Source organism: Monodon monoceros, unplaced genomic scaffold, assembly GCF_005190385.1.
Source record: "Monodon monoceros isolate NGI ecotype Baffin Bay Population unplaced genomic scaffold, NGI_Narwhal_1 Super_Scaffold_3, whole genome shotgun sequence".
Taxonomy (NCBI): domain Eukaryota; kingdom Metazoa; phylum Chordata; class Mammalia; order Artiodactyla; family Monodontidae; genus Monodon; species Monodon monoceros.
In genome coordinates, this window is record NW_021703780.1 from 64,959,751 (window position 1) to 64,974,776 (window position 15,026).

Sequence of the window (15,026 nt, forward strand, 5' to 3'; positions counted from 1 at the left end):
AACTGAACCTAAGGAAAATTAAGGAATTGGCTTAATGTAGTTGTATATCTACATTCAGGGCTGAAGAACTTCAAATTCAGAATTCTTTCCAGATCCACCAGAAGCCATGCTTCATAAAGGCAAGAGTTAACATATCTGTACCTTCGGTGCCATGAGCAGTGTCTGATCCACAGTAGTTATCTCAATATTTGGTGAAGCGCCTTCCACAGCTTGGAGTGTGTGGTTTCCCTAAGCTCTGGCTGCAGCCGATGTTCTTTCCCCCACCACGACCTGAGCCCCGGGGTTTGAGTGATGACTCAGTACATATCCATACACCACATCCTTCACAAATTTGTCCCATGGTCCCACTTGAAAAGGTGCTCTGAGCCTGTCCATCAACCTCAGCAGCCACTGGCATGAGGGGCAACTGCAGATGAGGGCCCATAATAAAGAATCCAAAAGCAGGAGAATTCTTAAATCTTTATTTAGCCAATTCTCTCAGACCCCAGGCCCTGATGACTGTCACCCCCACCCCTTCCCCCACAGGAGGCATTCAACTGAGGCCACAAAATATTACATACATTCGCACACATCATCAAAAATACCCAAGGGAAAGACCCTGGCTTTGACTGGCAAACAAGGCACAGACCTGGGACAGTGCCCACACTCACACAGACCCTGGCACAGGGACATCCTCCTTGGAGGAGGCAGAGGCACTGTTGTTGCACCATGAGCCAGCACTCCCTGACCCCAGGGTGTGTGAGGAGTCAGAGGGTGCTGTAGAGGGAACCCTAGACTCTTTCTTGATGCCTGTCTTACCTTAAATACCCACCCTCGGTTCTGATAGGACTGTCCTGAGACCCCATCCAAGACCCGAAACACACAACCTTTCACCATAGGTGAGGGCCCTCATCCCTGCAAACATGACCCTATTCTGTTTGTAGGGTCTCCAAGATTCTCATATCTGAGACACAAATTAAGGAGACTTCTGTCTCCTCTACCCCTGCTGCAAGCCTGGAGCAGCTTCCCAGGGCAACCCTGGCCCACCATGACCCAGTACACAAAGGGCAGAAGGATGTAGAGCCATGCTCTGCTACACCCACTAGTGGACACAGGGGGCCAGCTCCTTCGCTGTTCTCTGGGCTCATTCCCCCAGCAAGAGAGGGCCTCCATGCACACTCATTCCTCGGGCCACGTGGCCCTTTGCACACTCACACGGCACGCCCTTGGCGCTGCCTACTCTCCTCCTTCCACCCAGGGGTACGAGAGGTCACCCCAGGGGGCAGGCATGCAGGGCTTCCTGGATCTTCTGGCGGCAATACGAGTACTTCTGCAGGATCTGGCGGAGATGTTCCTCTTCCTCCCGCTGCAGGATGCGTAGGAAGTTGTGTAGCTCAGGCATGCTGAAAGCATCCCACTGTAGGGGGAGAAGGGAGACAGGCTACAGCAGGCCACTGCCAAACCAGCAGGCTCTCCCCAAAGAACACCAGTGCATCACGATCACACAACTAGGATGGGGCTTTCTAATGTCAGGTTCTTGCCTGAATGGTCTGTGTTAGGATTCCCAACAACAATCCATATAGAAGATGGGCCCCACAAAGTAGGGCAGTCACCTCATGGACAGGCAACCAAACCAAACATTCCCTAGTTACTTTTGAACAGGTCATGCCCACTCTCTCTGAGTTTGATCTCACTCTGCAGATGCACTACCTTGGAGCTGTACAGCTTCCAGGTAAAAGGTTCTAATGCCTGAAGCGGGTGCCTGCATGTTGTCCCGTGCCCATCTGTGTGGCTTTGACCTGGCCTGAGATCAGAATGCCATCAGATGGACTCCTGCATCTTCTGAGGACTTTCCACAATAGGAAAGAGCAGTGCGCCAAGACAGTTCTTCCTGGCTTCTTGGGACAAGCCCTAGACCTTGGCATGAGTTTCCTGGAAGCCTTCACTTTAGCTATAAGGCTCATGTACTCCTGGAGAGGCTTTGCAGGGCTTGTCTGCAGCCTTATTCCTCTTTCAAGCCTGCAACCCCCCAGTCCTGCCCAGTCACAACCAAGAAACTAAGGAGGGCTGTTACTCACGTTCACCTCCCCAGAGTCATTCTCCTTCAGGACAAAGCTTAGGGCCTTCTCACTGGGCCCTGCAAGGAGCCGTAGCCGTAGGGGCTGCTCATCATCTGACAGCTTCCGGAGGTACACTGAGAGCCAGGCAGGGGGAAGGGAGTGTTTGATTAGAGGCAGGCCCAGCCCCCTCAGCTCCTACGTGCACAGGCACATGCATGTATACCCTCACACATGGTGGGGTGGGGTGGGAAGCCCACCTTGGCCATGGCGCTCAGCCCGCTCAAAAAGTGCAAACTTGCGGGGGTCATCCACCACCAAGAACTTGCGCAGCAGGGCCTCGATGACCTCGCGTGCCCGTGTGCGTGACAAGACATGCAGGTGCTTGACAGCATCCTTGGGCAGGTAGAAGGAGGTGCGGCGTTTCACAGCTGTACCCCGCCCTGGGCCCCGCCGGGCATCCTGCAAGGAGGGTGGCTTCTTGCTGGCGGGAACTGAGACAGGGCGCACCAGCTTCAGTTGAACCTTGATGAAGCCTGTGTAGGAGCCATCCTTGTTCTAAAGAGGAGAAACCAAACCATGACTAGATGCCAGATGAGATGGAACAGATTTGGGCACTACCAGTCCACTTGGGGCTAGGCTGGGTGTGAATAAATCACTGCTAGGGTCTACCCAAGAATACCTCAGCTGTGACCCTTTGGGCATCAGGCACACAGTTGGGTTCCTGTCTCTCTCCAAAACAGGCTGTCAACTCACCAGGCTCATGAACAAGTTGCTGTTGATCTGGCCATTGTACTCCTTGATCTTCTGCTCAATCTCAGCCTGAGAAAGGTCAGGTGTCTCCCACTCCACGGGCTCATCCTGAAAGATGGGCAAGCATGGACATAGGATCCTTATGAAACCCATTCCTCTGCAATGCATGTCACGGGCAAGGAGGTAAGCCCTGGGTGGACCACTCTGAAAAACGGCCTGTGGGAAGCCTTTGGAAACTGACAACAAAGTTTGAGGCCTGATGAGAAGAACCCATCACTGCCCTTGGTTCTGCATGCTATGGATGGAGACAGCCAAGGCAGAATCATTTGGCTTCTCTGCCACTTGCCTGGAGCCTCCTCAGCACTGGGTGAGGCCCTAAGGATACCTTAAAACCAAGGCAACGAAAAACACAAGGCTAGGAGCCAGGAAAAGATCGGGGACTCTGAAAAGGAACAGCTTGATCCCAGCACCCTAGTTGGATGGGGTCAGGGTGTACCCTGGAGAAGACAGTCCACTTTGCCACTCTGCCCTGGCCATGGCCCACTGCAGGGTGAGAGGTATGGGGAATGGTACACACCAGGAGCCCAGCCACCAGTGGGCAGGAGGAGAAGGGCAACATCTACAACCTTAACCTCCTTGGTGAGGGACTTGGGCCAGCCCTTCATGTCTCAGACATAGTGAGGAATCCACTATGACATGCCATTTGATCTTGACCCAATCTGCACAAAAGGCAGCTTCAGGCCAGGCTCCTATCTGCCAGAAGTTGGCATGGGCAGCCTCCTGGTAAAGCCTGTCCCACAACTGCCAAACAGGGAGGCTTATGTACCTCCTCTCTGCTGTCTAGAGGTTTAGCCCAAAGGTGTTAGCTTTACCACTCAGCCCTTCCTCTGTTCCTCCAGGGACTGGATTCTTGTCTGAAGTGTGGAGTATGGGCCAGGGCTTCTGCCAAACTCCCTCGGTCCCATTGCATCACCCTTACCTCCTGTTGACGTCAGATAGGCCCTACTACGAATGAGAGTGTCACAGACACAGCTGAGATCATCACTGACCAATGCCTTGTCCCAGGGGAGTTCCCATCAGAGGGTCTCCTGCAGAATAAGCTTAACCTTGTGCTCAGCTCTGAGCCCAGGACAGCCAGGCTTCTTCCTGACTACTGCCTTGGAGCCCCCTAAGCTTAAACCATCTCAAGGGGACAACAGGAAGGACAGGTGAGGGGGTAGGGTAGGGTAGAGTCCACAGCCTTTTAGCAGTATGCTCTTTACCTAGAACCTGCTGTTGTTCAGTGGCCAGCAAGTACATGGCACTGAGGACTGAGACTGGGGGAGGGGTGGGAACTGCACCCTATTTGCTTCCCCAAGTTTCCAAAAGTCTCCTAGATGGAAAAGAGCATTGAGAAGTGAAAACTCTAGGGACTTCCCTGGTGGTCCAGTGGTTAAGACCCCACGCTCCCAATGCAGGGGGCTCAAGTTCCATCCCTGGTCAGGGAACTAGATCCTGCATGCCACAACTAAAAGATCCCGCATGCTGCAACGGAGATCCTGAGTGCCACAACTAAGACCTGGAGCAACCAAATAAATAAACAAATAAATATTGAAAACAAAAGAAAACAAAAAAACTCTAGCAGAAACCTTGTTGGAGACAGTGGGAAACCCTGTAGGACTAGTAAGAACAAATGGTCTGGACCCTGGAAAACAAGGGATCTGGGAGGTAAAATAAGGGCTGGAGGTTGGGAATAAAGGGTGGATGTGTTTGTTCAGGCCCAAGGAGAGGGCCTGAGACAGGAAGAAGTACCCCAGTGGGAAGGAGTGTCAGGATGGAAGGGGTGCTAGGGGCAGGAGGAAAGCTGAGCAGACTAGTGCCAGGGCAAAAAGGAAGAGAATTCTACTTACAGAACAGGGTGATCAAAGAGATGGCACTAACTCATTCCCCTTCCTTGTGATGGCTCTGAGCTCTAGCCTGGGTCCTTCCTCTTCCCTTCCTGGGTTATCCAGGAGCCCTGAGCTGGGATGCAGTGACCTCAGTTCCAGCCCCTTCCCTTCTCCAGGTGAACCTCCCTCAGTATCTTTATTCATAAAACAAGGGACTTGGACTGGAGGTACTGCACTGTCCTCCCAGGATTCTAGAGAAGGAAGAGTATCTTTTTCCATTTTCCGAAGCTGACTGCTGGAGGAGGATTCCAACAGCTGTCCCAGAGGGATACCATGGAATTTCCCTTCTGCGACACTATAGCCACCCACCTTCTACTCTGCCACTGTCCATAGGGACTGATGGTTTTATTTTACATACAACTTGGGACTCCCCAGCCTCCTTTTCAATTGGTTAGTGTCTTGTGGTTTTCTCACCTTTCCACAATGGAAGATGGCTCAGGCCTGAGTGACACACGGACAGTCCCAGGGATCCACACTCAAACCTTGCACCCAAACTCTGGGCTCAGCTTTCCAGGTATAGAATTTTCCCCTAAAGAGTTATCCACAACTCCCTTTTCTTGACTCATGTAAGGAATTCTGCCCCACTGCTGCCAGGTATACTGAACTTTACTTCACGGTCCCCATCTCTCTTTCCCGATGCCCTGACCAGGGTGCTCTTCTGAGGTGTACCATCTCCGGAACAGTGATCTGAGCCTGGCAGCCACACTCATGGCACACATCACAGAGGTCTCTGATGATGGGGACACCTGGGAGACTCCGAGAGGCACAGCTGCTCCAGTACTGCAATTTATAGTCCTGGATTAGTAACCCCTATCTCTCTTGACCCCTCTCAGGGCATTTTACAATCTAGCCTTCCCCACCTCTTGTGGATAAAGTGCTCCTGGATGCTTACAGTCCAGAACAAGGCTTCCTTCCCATCCATTCCCAGATCCCCTTTCTCCAGGTCCGCTCTAACTTTACTATATATGCTGCCCAAGCGAGCACTCCTGGTCCACTACAGAGGAGGGGAGGCTCAGAATCTTCCACAGTCCAGTAGCTGGTGACAGGCCAGGACCGGCAAGAGATGGGGACCAAGCTGCCTCCATCGAGGAGTGCAAACGGAGGGGCCTGGACCTTCCCTTGCCTCTCTCTTAAACACCCTTCTCAATTCCCGGCGAGGACTCCTCCCCCTCCACTTCCTCCTGGTCCCCCAGAGAGGGGGTGGGAGCGCCCGCACGCGGAAATAGAGGTGTTAGTCTAGACTGCGCAGTCAGCCTTAGTAATCGGTGGATAATGCCTGTCCCTGGTCTATCCCATGCCACTTAGCTGCTTCCCCTGGTTCAACCGGTCTGTGACAGAAACATCAAGGCCTCAGCTCTCAGTACCGACGCGCTGAAAGCCCAACACACGGTTCCGAGGGCTGGCCCACGCTCACGGCAGGCAACTCGACCCAAGGGCTGCCCACAAGCTCTCGACCAGGCAACTTACTGGGGAGGAGCGGGGTCCCAGCGACCGCCCCCAGCCCGCTTCCCGCAACCCCCGGCCCCCACCTGATCCCGGCGCGGCCTGCGCGCCAGTGAGGTACGCGCTGTGAAGTACTGCTCGAGCTCTGAGTCCGAGTCCTCCTGGCTGCAGTAACCACTGCTTGTCGTGCTACTCCAGGTCATCTCGAAAGAGGGAGTCCCCGCGTCCGCCTCGCCCATCGCCGCGCCCGCCGGTTCCAGTGCGCCCGTAGCCTCCCACCACCGCCCCAGGCGCGTGTGCGCGTGCGCCGGAACCAGTGTCCGCGCCGCAACCGTTAACACTGAAACGTAGACAGCGCGGATCTAGCTCTCATCTCGTTGGAGGACGAATGTCGAAGGGCGGGGCCACACGCGCCTCGCCTCCAGGAATGATCTCATCGCTCTGGCAGCTCAGCTCAGCTCCGCCTCGCAGGCCCCACCTCCCACAGGAAACTAGTTGGAACTTGTGCGCATGTGCACCAGCGTGGCCTCAAGACCGGATGCGGCTGTGGGAAGGTGCGGAAATTGTGCTTGCTTGGAGCCTCGGTGGCTCCGGGCGGTAAGGGCCGAGTCAGCACCACCGGCACCCCTTCGAGCCCGCGCGCAGAATTAGCTACTCTCTGCCGCCGGGAAGTCGGCTATCAGAACGTTCATTGCGCGTAGCGCCAGGCGGCCCTAGGGAACGCCGGCAGTGTGGCCCGCTCGTCAGCGCATACCTGCCTTGCCTGTAAGCTCCCCGGTCCCGCGCTCACCACATTCGTGTCCCGCTCCAGCGCCGGTTCCCAGCCCAGGTCCCGGGGTCCGCAGCAGTCTAGGCAGACGAGCGCGCGGCAACGGTAGTGGCAGGTGAACTTGCAATCTGCAGAGAGGGCTGGCCGTGAGGCGGAGGAACCCCAGCACCAGCTCGGAGAAGCGTCCCGAGGGCAGAAGCGAAGCCCCGGGGTGAAGGCCGTTGCTCGCGGTGTTCTGCATGATCGGCCTTTTTTCAGGCCCCGTTACCGCCCACTGCTACGCAGATCTTAGAGTTGATCCCCCGGCGTCTTGAAACTGGCGGGAAGGCCTCAGGCGGTTAGGGATCCAGGCCTGCTCAACAGCTGCATTTCTAGAGCCTAGGGCAGAACTTCCCCCTTCCTCATTATCAGCGTCCCTCCCTCCGCCTATTTACTTGAAGGGAAAAAATTAAAAACTTTTAACCCAGTGGCCCCCCTCTAGTTGTCATTTGTTTCTACTCCCCTCACACCAAAAACTTACCAACACTGGTCTACAAACACTCTTAATTCCTCGCCTTCACCCTCTACCCATTCCGGTCAGGCTTGCCTCTCCCTCCAGGAAACTCCTGCGCACCGCCGAATCCGGCGGTCCCGTCTCCGTCTTCACCTCCTCAGCATCGTCTGATGCTTGCTCCCGGGGGCACCCATTACCCCGGTTTTCCTCCCACCCCCCTGCAGCTCCTGCTCAGCTCCTTTAGTTCTGTTTCAACTTCTAGATCTAATGGTGGAGTGTCCGAGGCTCAGTTCTGATCGCTTCCCTTCTCTGTGTACGCTGACCTACCCCAGATCCAAGGCTTCCATCAGTGACCTCCCCACTGAGATCAAATCCTATGTGTCACTATCTTCATTTGGATGTCTACTAAACATTTCAACCCAACATGCCCAGAATTTAACTCACTTTCCTACCCCTTTTAATTCTTCACTTTTCCTCATCCTTACCCTTGCCAGTGTTCCTCAGCTCACCAAAAGTCGCTACCATTCTCCCAGTTGAGGCAAAACAAAACAAAACCACCCCAACTCATCCTTGATTCCGCTCTTGTTTCTGCCTCTGACACACACCCAAACTGTCCTGTTTTTCATTTCCATGGCCACTTTATTTCTCCTTGGGAACACTGCTGTATCCGAGCCCTTGTTCATGCTTTGTGTTCTGTCACAACTCCCGTGCTCCTCCCAGCTGAATAAAGGACAAACTCCTGTACTAGATGAGAGGGTCTCCAGGCACACACAGGCTTGGGACACCTTCCCTAAGTTCCTAAATGGGCCAGAGCAGTGATTCTCAACCCAGGCTGCACATTAGAAGGATCTGTTTTTAAAAATTGCTGGTACACTCCCAGTGATTGAATCAGCAGGTCCGTGGTAGGGTCCAAGCATTGGAGGGCTGTAAAAGCATTCCAAGTGATTCTACCTGGTATATAGCCAGTGGGAGAGCAACCTCTGCTTGCTGGTGATTCCTGGGAGGGCAGAAGCACCAGCTAGCGTGTGGCTGTGTTTCATGTTTTAGCACCTGGTTGACTGAACTTGCAATAGGTATCTGCTAAATACTCAAAACTCCTGCTTGCAGGGGGCCCACCCAAGGTTCTGACTTTTTCCAGGCCTTCTCCCGTAGGTGAGTAAATTCCCTTCACGGCAAGGATTCTGCAGCAGGACTTGGCGAGTGAATCTTTGGGAAGGGGCGGGTGTGGGAATATGAACTCAGAGACTGGTAGGCACAATGCCTTTCTCAAGAAGGGCCAAGGCACCCTTTAAAATTGAAAGCAGCACCTTGTTATTCACAGGCAACAGCCTCTGCCTATGTCCCAGACACAGGTGGAGCTTGGCAAGGTTATAAACCATCGGCCCGCACTCTCTTATGCTATGGGGTAAAGGTAACGGACCTCGTCCGTGGGAACCGAACCCGCCAACCCCCTCCGTCCCAACGGCCCTCAGCGACGGTGCTGCCCCTTGGCCACCCGTTTGTCTCCCGCCAGCGCACAGGGCCGCTACTCACGTGCGCACTGCAGGCCCTTGCGCACGACGCCCCAGATGAAGTCGCCACAGAGGTCGCACCATGTGTGCGTAGTGGGCCCCGCGGGCTGGAAGCGGTGGCCGCGGCCTGGGACCAGCTGCCTTGCGGCGTTGCGCGCTGTGCCCGGCGCGATGCGTAGCGCGTTGGCACGCTCGAGCCGGGTGCGGCCCGGGGCGGCGCACCGCGCGGGTGCCAGGTCCCGCAGCTCAATGAGCTCAGGCTCAGCGGACATGGCCCTGTCGGGCCGGGAGTCCCGCCGGCTCTGGGCTCAAGCGAGCGCGGGGCGGGCGGGGCAGCGGGGCGGGCCCCGATGCGGTGCCGCCCCCGGGATTCAGGCAGAGCGGCGGGAGAGCGGAGGAGAGAGGCGCAATGGAAACCTGGGCGCCCGGGCTGTGTCGGCCCGCAGGCGGAGTGGGGCGGCGGGCTCAGCGAGGGGCTGCTCTCGCGGAGTCCCCGCCCTCCGTTTCCTATCCTCCCTTCATCTAGCGAGCAATTCCCCTCCCCCTAACAACCACGACGACCTCAAAGGGCCACGCGGAAACAGGCGTGTTTCTGGAAGCTAGCTTTACTGTACTGGAGGAAGAGGGTCCTCACATCCGATCCTTGCCCCCGGCCCAGGCCTCCTGCCCCAGCTTGCTGAGGCTGCACCCTAAGCCTACCCGCCGGATGGAGCAGGAAGTGGCGAGTGCTTTGCTGGGGGAGATGGGTCAGCAGCTCTTCCCGTCTGCTATCCTCACCACCTGGGAGGCTGGGGCGCTTGCAGAGGCCGGACTGAGATCCAGAGGTTCAGGGGCACGGGGTTGTATGGCATGGGTGCTCGGCCCTCAGCAGCTGCAGCCTTCACTTGGCTCTGTCACCCTGGGCTGCCGGGACACAAGCCTTTCCATGCTTCTCCCAGTGCTTGACTTGGCACTCCCTGCAGGCAAATGGGCCAGTGAGGATGCCGTGCTATGAGAGGTATGGCAGTGGGACTCAGGGGTCCAAGGTCCTAGGATACCCTCACCTGCTGCAATACCACTCATTCTGGCATCGTGAGCAGCGCTTGGAGGCCTCTGCATTGCAGTAGGCACAGCGGGGCTGCTCTGGAGCCACTGCCTCTAGCACGTCCAGTCTGTAGGTCTCCGCCCACCTGGGAAAAGGGTCAGGAGGACTTGGCTGGACCTGGTGGGTGGGTGGACGGGAGCGGCCCTACCCACATCCATGTCTTCTGCCTCCCTTCTACCCTTTCTGCCAGCTCAGCAGGCCTCACCTTCGTGCCTGCAGCCTCAGTTCCTGCTCCGAGGGGCTGAATACATGCCGCAGCTGATGCTTGGCAATAGCCTGCCACTTGCCTCTGTTCTCTCGCTCTAGCCGCTCCCAGATTTCTGGGATCTGGGGAAGAGAAGTGGAGAGTGGCAGGGAGGAGCTGGTAAAGTGGGCAGTGGTCCTGAACAACTAACTTCCTAGTGCCTACCTGTTCCAACACCAGGTCCTTCTTAGGGGGCTGGGCTTTGGTCAAGGCCAGGTGGGCCAGGAAACCCTGCAGGTCTGCCAGGTTGGGCAGCTGGTCGAGCAGTGTGTCTGTGAGGAAGGCCCGAAGCTGCAAGGGTATCCAGGGGAGGCCAGTGTGAAGCGGTGCCGGTCAGGGGGTCGAGGAACAAAGAGGGCCTGAGCTGGGCTGAGCTGAGGGTGCCAGTGGGACCCATGTCCTACTAGCTGCTGTGTCACCTGAGGCCCAAGGTGTGGAGACAGGGCTGGGGCTGAGGTGAGTGGGCAAAAATAAACATCAAGGGAGGCATGGGGCAGTGCTGGGGCGGTGGTGACTGGTGTGGGAGGAATTCCCTACCTTGAGTAGCTGTCCTTTGGCAAAGCTTGTGAGGCAGTAGCGGGCCCGGGCCTCAGGGCTTAGCAGCAGATTGTACAGGGCGATCCACACCTGCCCATCCAACTTGCTCAGCTTTTGCTGCTCTGAAGGGGACACTGTCTGCCAATGGCCGCTCTCAAATTGCTGCAGCTTGCCTGGGGAGAGGAACCAGCATACTGTGTGCAGGCGTTGCATGCTCTGTGAGTGAGCCAGCTGTGCGGGCTAGGGACTGACCACTGTCTGGGCACAGGATGTGCCCATGCTGGGGCTCTGCTCACTTCAGAGCAGGGTGAGTCCTCAGTGGTAGACACACAGGCCCTGCCTGCTGCAGATTCCAGGTCTAGGCCCACTTTGGGTGAGGCATCCTGGTATTCTCTGTGGTCAAGGGGGCAAAGTTTTCTGCCTGTGTGCAAGCTGCCCACCCCATCAATCCTGGAGGATGTCCTGGAAGCAGTGAACTGGGGCTTAGGCAGGTGGAGGAGGACCTTACCGCCTTCCTGCCGGCTCCAGGGACTGTGCTCCAGCAGTTCCACCAGGAGACAGGGCAGATTGTGGGTGCTGAGCATGCGGCTCAAGGTGCTCAGGGAAAGGCTAGGGACGTGGATGGAGAGGTGAGCTGAGGCTACAGGCCCAGACTACCAGCCCTCCACTGCAGGCCCCAGCTTAGCAGGACAGCCCACCTGTCCACACAGTCTGTGATGTAGCGCAGCACTGAGAGGGCCTTCAGTGCGATCTCAAATTCCATCAGCTCTGCCTGCTTCTGCAGCTCCTGGGGTGGGGCACATGGTGTTCAAGCTAGGGGAGCCTGGGTCTAGCCCTTGCCAACCCCCGGAAACCTCAGCCCACCTGCATGGGGGTGCCATACTGGGACTCCTCCTCCTCAGGGGGGCCACCATGGCCACTCTGGGCGACCAACAGAGTCAGTTTGCGGTGGCAGTAGTCCACCAGGTCCAAGATGGTGTCCTCTGCTGACTCACACACCTCCTGAGGGGCAGGTGGAGGGGAAACATTCTGCCTCTGATGCCCTTCCCAAACAGACACAACCCCCCTTGCTGCCAGACCCCGGCCTAGGCTAGCCAATGGGCAGGGCTGGTGCCTCACCTTGTGGAAGAATACTGTCTCCAGGAGGTTGATGATGGAGGCCTCATGGTGTAACTGATAAAGAGGAGGACAGGGCTGCTGAGAGAGGGATAGGGGCTACCAGCTACTCTCTCTAGTCCAGGGCCCTCTGAAGGGGTGGGAAGGGGTATGAACCGATGGCTCACCACCATGTAAATGGGAAAAGTGTTTGGGGGCTTGAAGTCTTCCAGCCTGCACAGCACAGGGAACACCTTCTGCTTCCACATCTCCACTGCAATCAGCTCCACCACCAGCGTCGGGATCTTTGAAGGGGAGGGGAAGGACAGGGATGAGGTGGGCCTACTTAGCCTGGCAACCCTCCCATACTCTGGCTCAGCCCAGCCCAGCCCTCCTCAAACTCCCCTGGGCTCCAGACTCTCCTCTGCTCCATGAATTCCTTCCCTATCTCTCTCCTGCACCTTAGACCTTCATTTGCAGCTTAGACCTTCATTTCCAGCTGCCCCCGACATCTCTGTGGGGGCATTCCCCAGGCTTCCTATTACTGGCCCTTGCCTTGTCCCCAGGCTGCCATGCTCCCCCTCCACCTGCAGGTCCTCAGACCAGCCTCCTGCTCATTCCCTCTCTCGTCCCTGTCCTTTCACTCATTTTTTTTTTTTTTTTTTTTGCAGTTCACGGGCCTCTCACTGTTGTGGCCTCTCCCGTTGCGGAGCACAGGCTCCGGACGCGCAGGCTCAGCGGCCATGGCTCACGGGCCTAGCCGCTCCGCGGCATGTGGGATCTTCCCGAACCGGGGCACGAACCCGTGTCCCCTGCATCAGCAGGCAGACTCTCAACCACTGCGCCACCAGGGAAGGTCTTGGCCTCACTCTTATTCAGGGCCCTTCACAGTGCCCTATTCCTACCTCATACCCCAGTAGGGGGCTCCACCTTTTCCTTGCAGAGGAATCTTTCTGTCAAGTGATATTTCAGGTCATCTACTGGTGCCACCTCCTGGCTCACATTCCAGTTAAGCCATTCCCTGGTTTCTAACTCCCTCTCTCTCATGTTGGGAAGGTTGCCTTCTTCTATGCCAAAGTCCCACCCCACTTTAGTGGGTGCCCCCCTCTAGCCCGACAGTCTATTCAGGAATGCCTTTAGAACTTGGGCCCTCCCCCTACAGCCTAGGCTGTTCTAGGATCCAGGATTATCTCCCTGATCAACTCACATCCTACACCCCACCTGGCATGCCAGGGTCCTGTCCCATAGGGCTGCAAAATCAAATGTGTAACACACTTTTCCTTTTCCTTTGGGGAGGACAGGGGTGCCAGCCAGAGGGAAGTGCAGGCACCCAGGGTGTTCCTGAGGGGTAGACTGGTGGGGATGGGGGGTGGTGAGAAGACAGGAACCCTGCCTGTGACTCCAACCTACCTTCCCATGGGTGACCAGCAGCTCCTGGATGGGCTCGCCCTGGCTGGCCGTGGCATCAAGGATAGCCTGCATGTTCAGCTTCTCGAGGTTCTCGTGCTGCTGGTTCCACCTGCCCAGACAGGGTGGGTGCACATGTGAGCAGTAGGAGTGGGTGTGGGGGCTGGGTCCTACTGAAGCCTAACCGGGGTCCAAGGTGGCTCAGGACCATATAACCCTGTCTCGGAGAGCTTTACCTCCCCACCGAGGGGCCCCTCCACGCCGGGCAACCCCTCCCCCCAATGTCAGGCCCACACTCCTCCACTCAAGGACTCTGACCCCATGACTCCACCTGACCCCGGATCCAGCTGCCTCACCCTCCGGAGCCCATCTCGCGCAGCTGGAAGCTGCGCAGTCCCCGCACTAGCACGTCAGCCTCCCCGGGCAGCAGCAACTCCAGGTCGCCCATGTCGGCGCAAGGGACCGGAAGCGGGAAGGTGGGGTTCGGCTGACCGCGAGCAGCGGCCTGCGCTGAGATGTGGATGCTGACACGCTTGGGGACCACGGTCTCCTGCGGGGCCGAAGTCTGGGGCCCTACGGTTGTAGAGCGGTTGCGGAGCGTGAGTCCTCGCCGCCATGGAAACGGTTAGCTCAACGCCTGCGCATTGCGGCCTGGGTCCCGCCCCTGCTGGCGGCCCGCGCTGGGTCCCGTCACGCCAGCGTCTGCCTGCTTGCCAGGCTACGGGTAGCAACCCTCCTTAGATTCCTGGAGCTTTCTCCCTCACAACTGGCTGCGGCTCACGGGTCTCCCTGAGTTACAGACTCTTGCGTTCTAGCTTCCTCCTCGGATGGACGTCAAGTCGGCCCGCCCCCCACCAGCTCTCCCTGTAGCTGCTCCCTCTCCGCCCACACGGGTGCTCCTCTCCGTGGCCTCCTCGCTCCAGTATTCCTCGCGCGCAGCTCCACCTTGTTGGCTCTACACCCGAAATACTGCGCAGGGCTCACAGCTTCTCTCCATCCTAGGCCAGGCTGCCATCACCTCTCATGAGGTAACTACTGTGGTCTTTTTACTGGACCCATTTCCACCCTTGACCTTCCTGAGTAGCCAGGAGTCTTTTTTTTTTTGGCCACGCCGCGTGGCATGTAGGATATTAGCTCCCCGACCAGGGATTGAACCTCGGCCCTCGGCAGTGAGAGCCCTAAGTCCTAACCATTGGACTGCCAGGGAATTCCCACCAGGAGTCTTTTAAAGGTGTATATGAGACATTACTTCCTCACATGAGTGTGAATCTGGCTGCCTCTGGCCCTCAAAATACTATGTCCAAAGCAGCTTACCAGCAACTCTGCAGAATCAGGCTCTTGTCCCCTCTCCTACCTCGGGACTTCATTTCTTCCCCCTCTCCCCCTTCTCTTCTACAATATGTTCCAGCCCCATGGGCTTCCCTTGGCTTCCTCATACATCCTAAAGTGGCTTTTGCTTCAGGGCTTTTGCGCCTGTTACCTCTGTCTGGAATACTCTTCCTCCTTCAGAGTTCAATTTAAGTCAGTTCAGCTAGGCCTTCCTTGAGAATCTGATGCAGAGCAGCCTCAGCTCCCATCCCAACTCACTTTTCATCTCAGCTTCCCCATTGATTCTTTCTGGCTACTTATTTCAGTTTATAATTAGCAGGCACTTTTACATGCCCATTGTTGGTTCTGGCCACCAGATGGTGCTCCAGGGCGTCGGACCATGGCTATTTCTTTCACT

General features: G+C 56.7%; 2 protein-coding genes across 3 annotated transcripts; both read right to left on the reverse strand.

Moving 5' to 3' along the window:
• Positions 1-444: 444 nt before the first annotated feature.
• On the reverse strand, positions 445-9,334 carry RASSF1 (Ras association domain family member 1). 2 transcript variants are annotated; one of them, XM_029243366.1, is made up of 6 exons: positions 8,956-9,334; positions 6,951-7,057; positions 2,793-2,897; positions 2,297-2,594; positions 2,058-2,173; positions 445-1,396 (listed from the first exon to the last, which is right to left on the reverse strand). In XM_029243366.1, the coding sequence occupies exons 1-6, from the start codon at positions 9,203-9,205 to the stop codon at positions 1,250-1,252; spliced, it is 1,023 nt and encodes a 340-aa protein (XP_029099199.1). In that variant the 5' UTR covers positions 9,206-9,334; the 3' UTR covers positions 445-1,249. The 2 variants fall into 2 exon arrangements, with proteins under 2 accessions (XP_029099199.1, XP_029099200.1); XM_029243367.1 differs by lacking the exon at positions 8,956-9,334 and having other exon boundaries at positions 6,247-8,936.
• A 348-nt stretch (positions 9,335-9,682) lies between these two features.
• ZMYND10 (zinc finger MYND-type containing 10) lies at positions 9,683-14,042 on the reverse strand. Its single transcript, XM_029243365.1, has 12 exons — positions 13,657-14,042; positions 13,304-13,412; positions 12,082-12,198; positions 11,918-11,971; positions 11,663-11,800; positions 11,497-11,585; positions 11,307-11,407; positions 10,799-10,971; positions 10,427-10,552; positions 10,223-10,344; positions 9,977-10,102; positions 9,683-9,889 (listed from the first exon to the last, which is right to left on the reverse strand). The coding sequence occupies exons 1-12, from the start codon at positions 13,746-13,748 to the stop codon at positions 9,814-9,816; spliced, it is 1,323 nt and encodes a 440-aa protein (XP_029099198.1). The 5' UTR covers positions 13,749-14,042; the 3' UTR covers positions 9,683-9,813.
• Between the last annotated feature and the right edge of the window lie 984 nt (positions 14,043-15,026).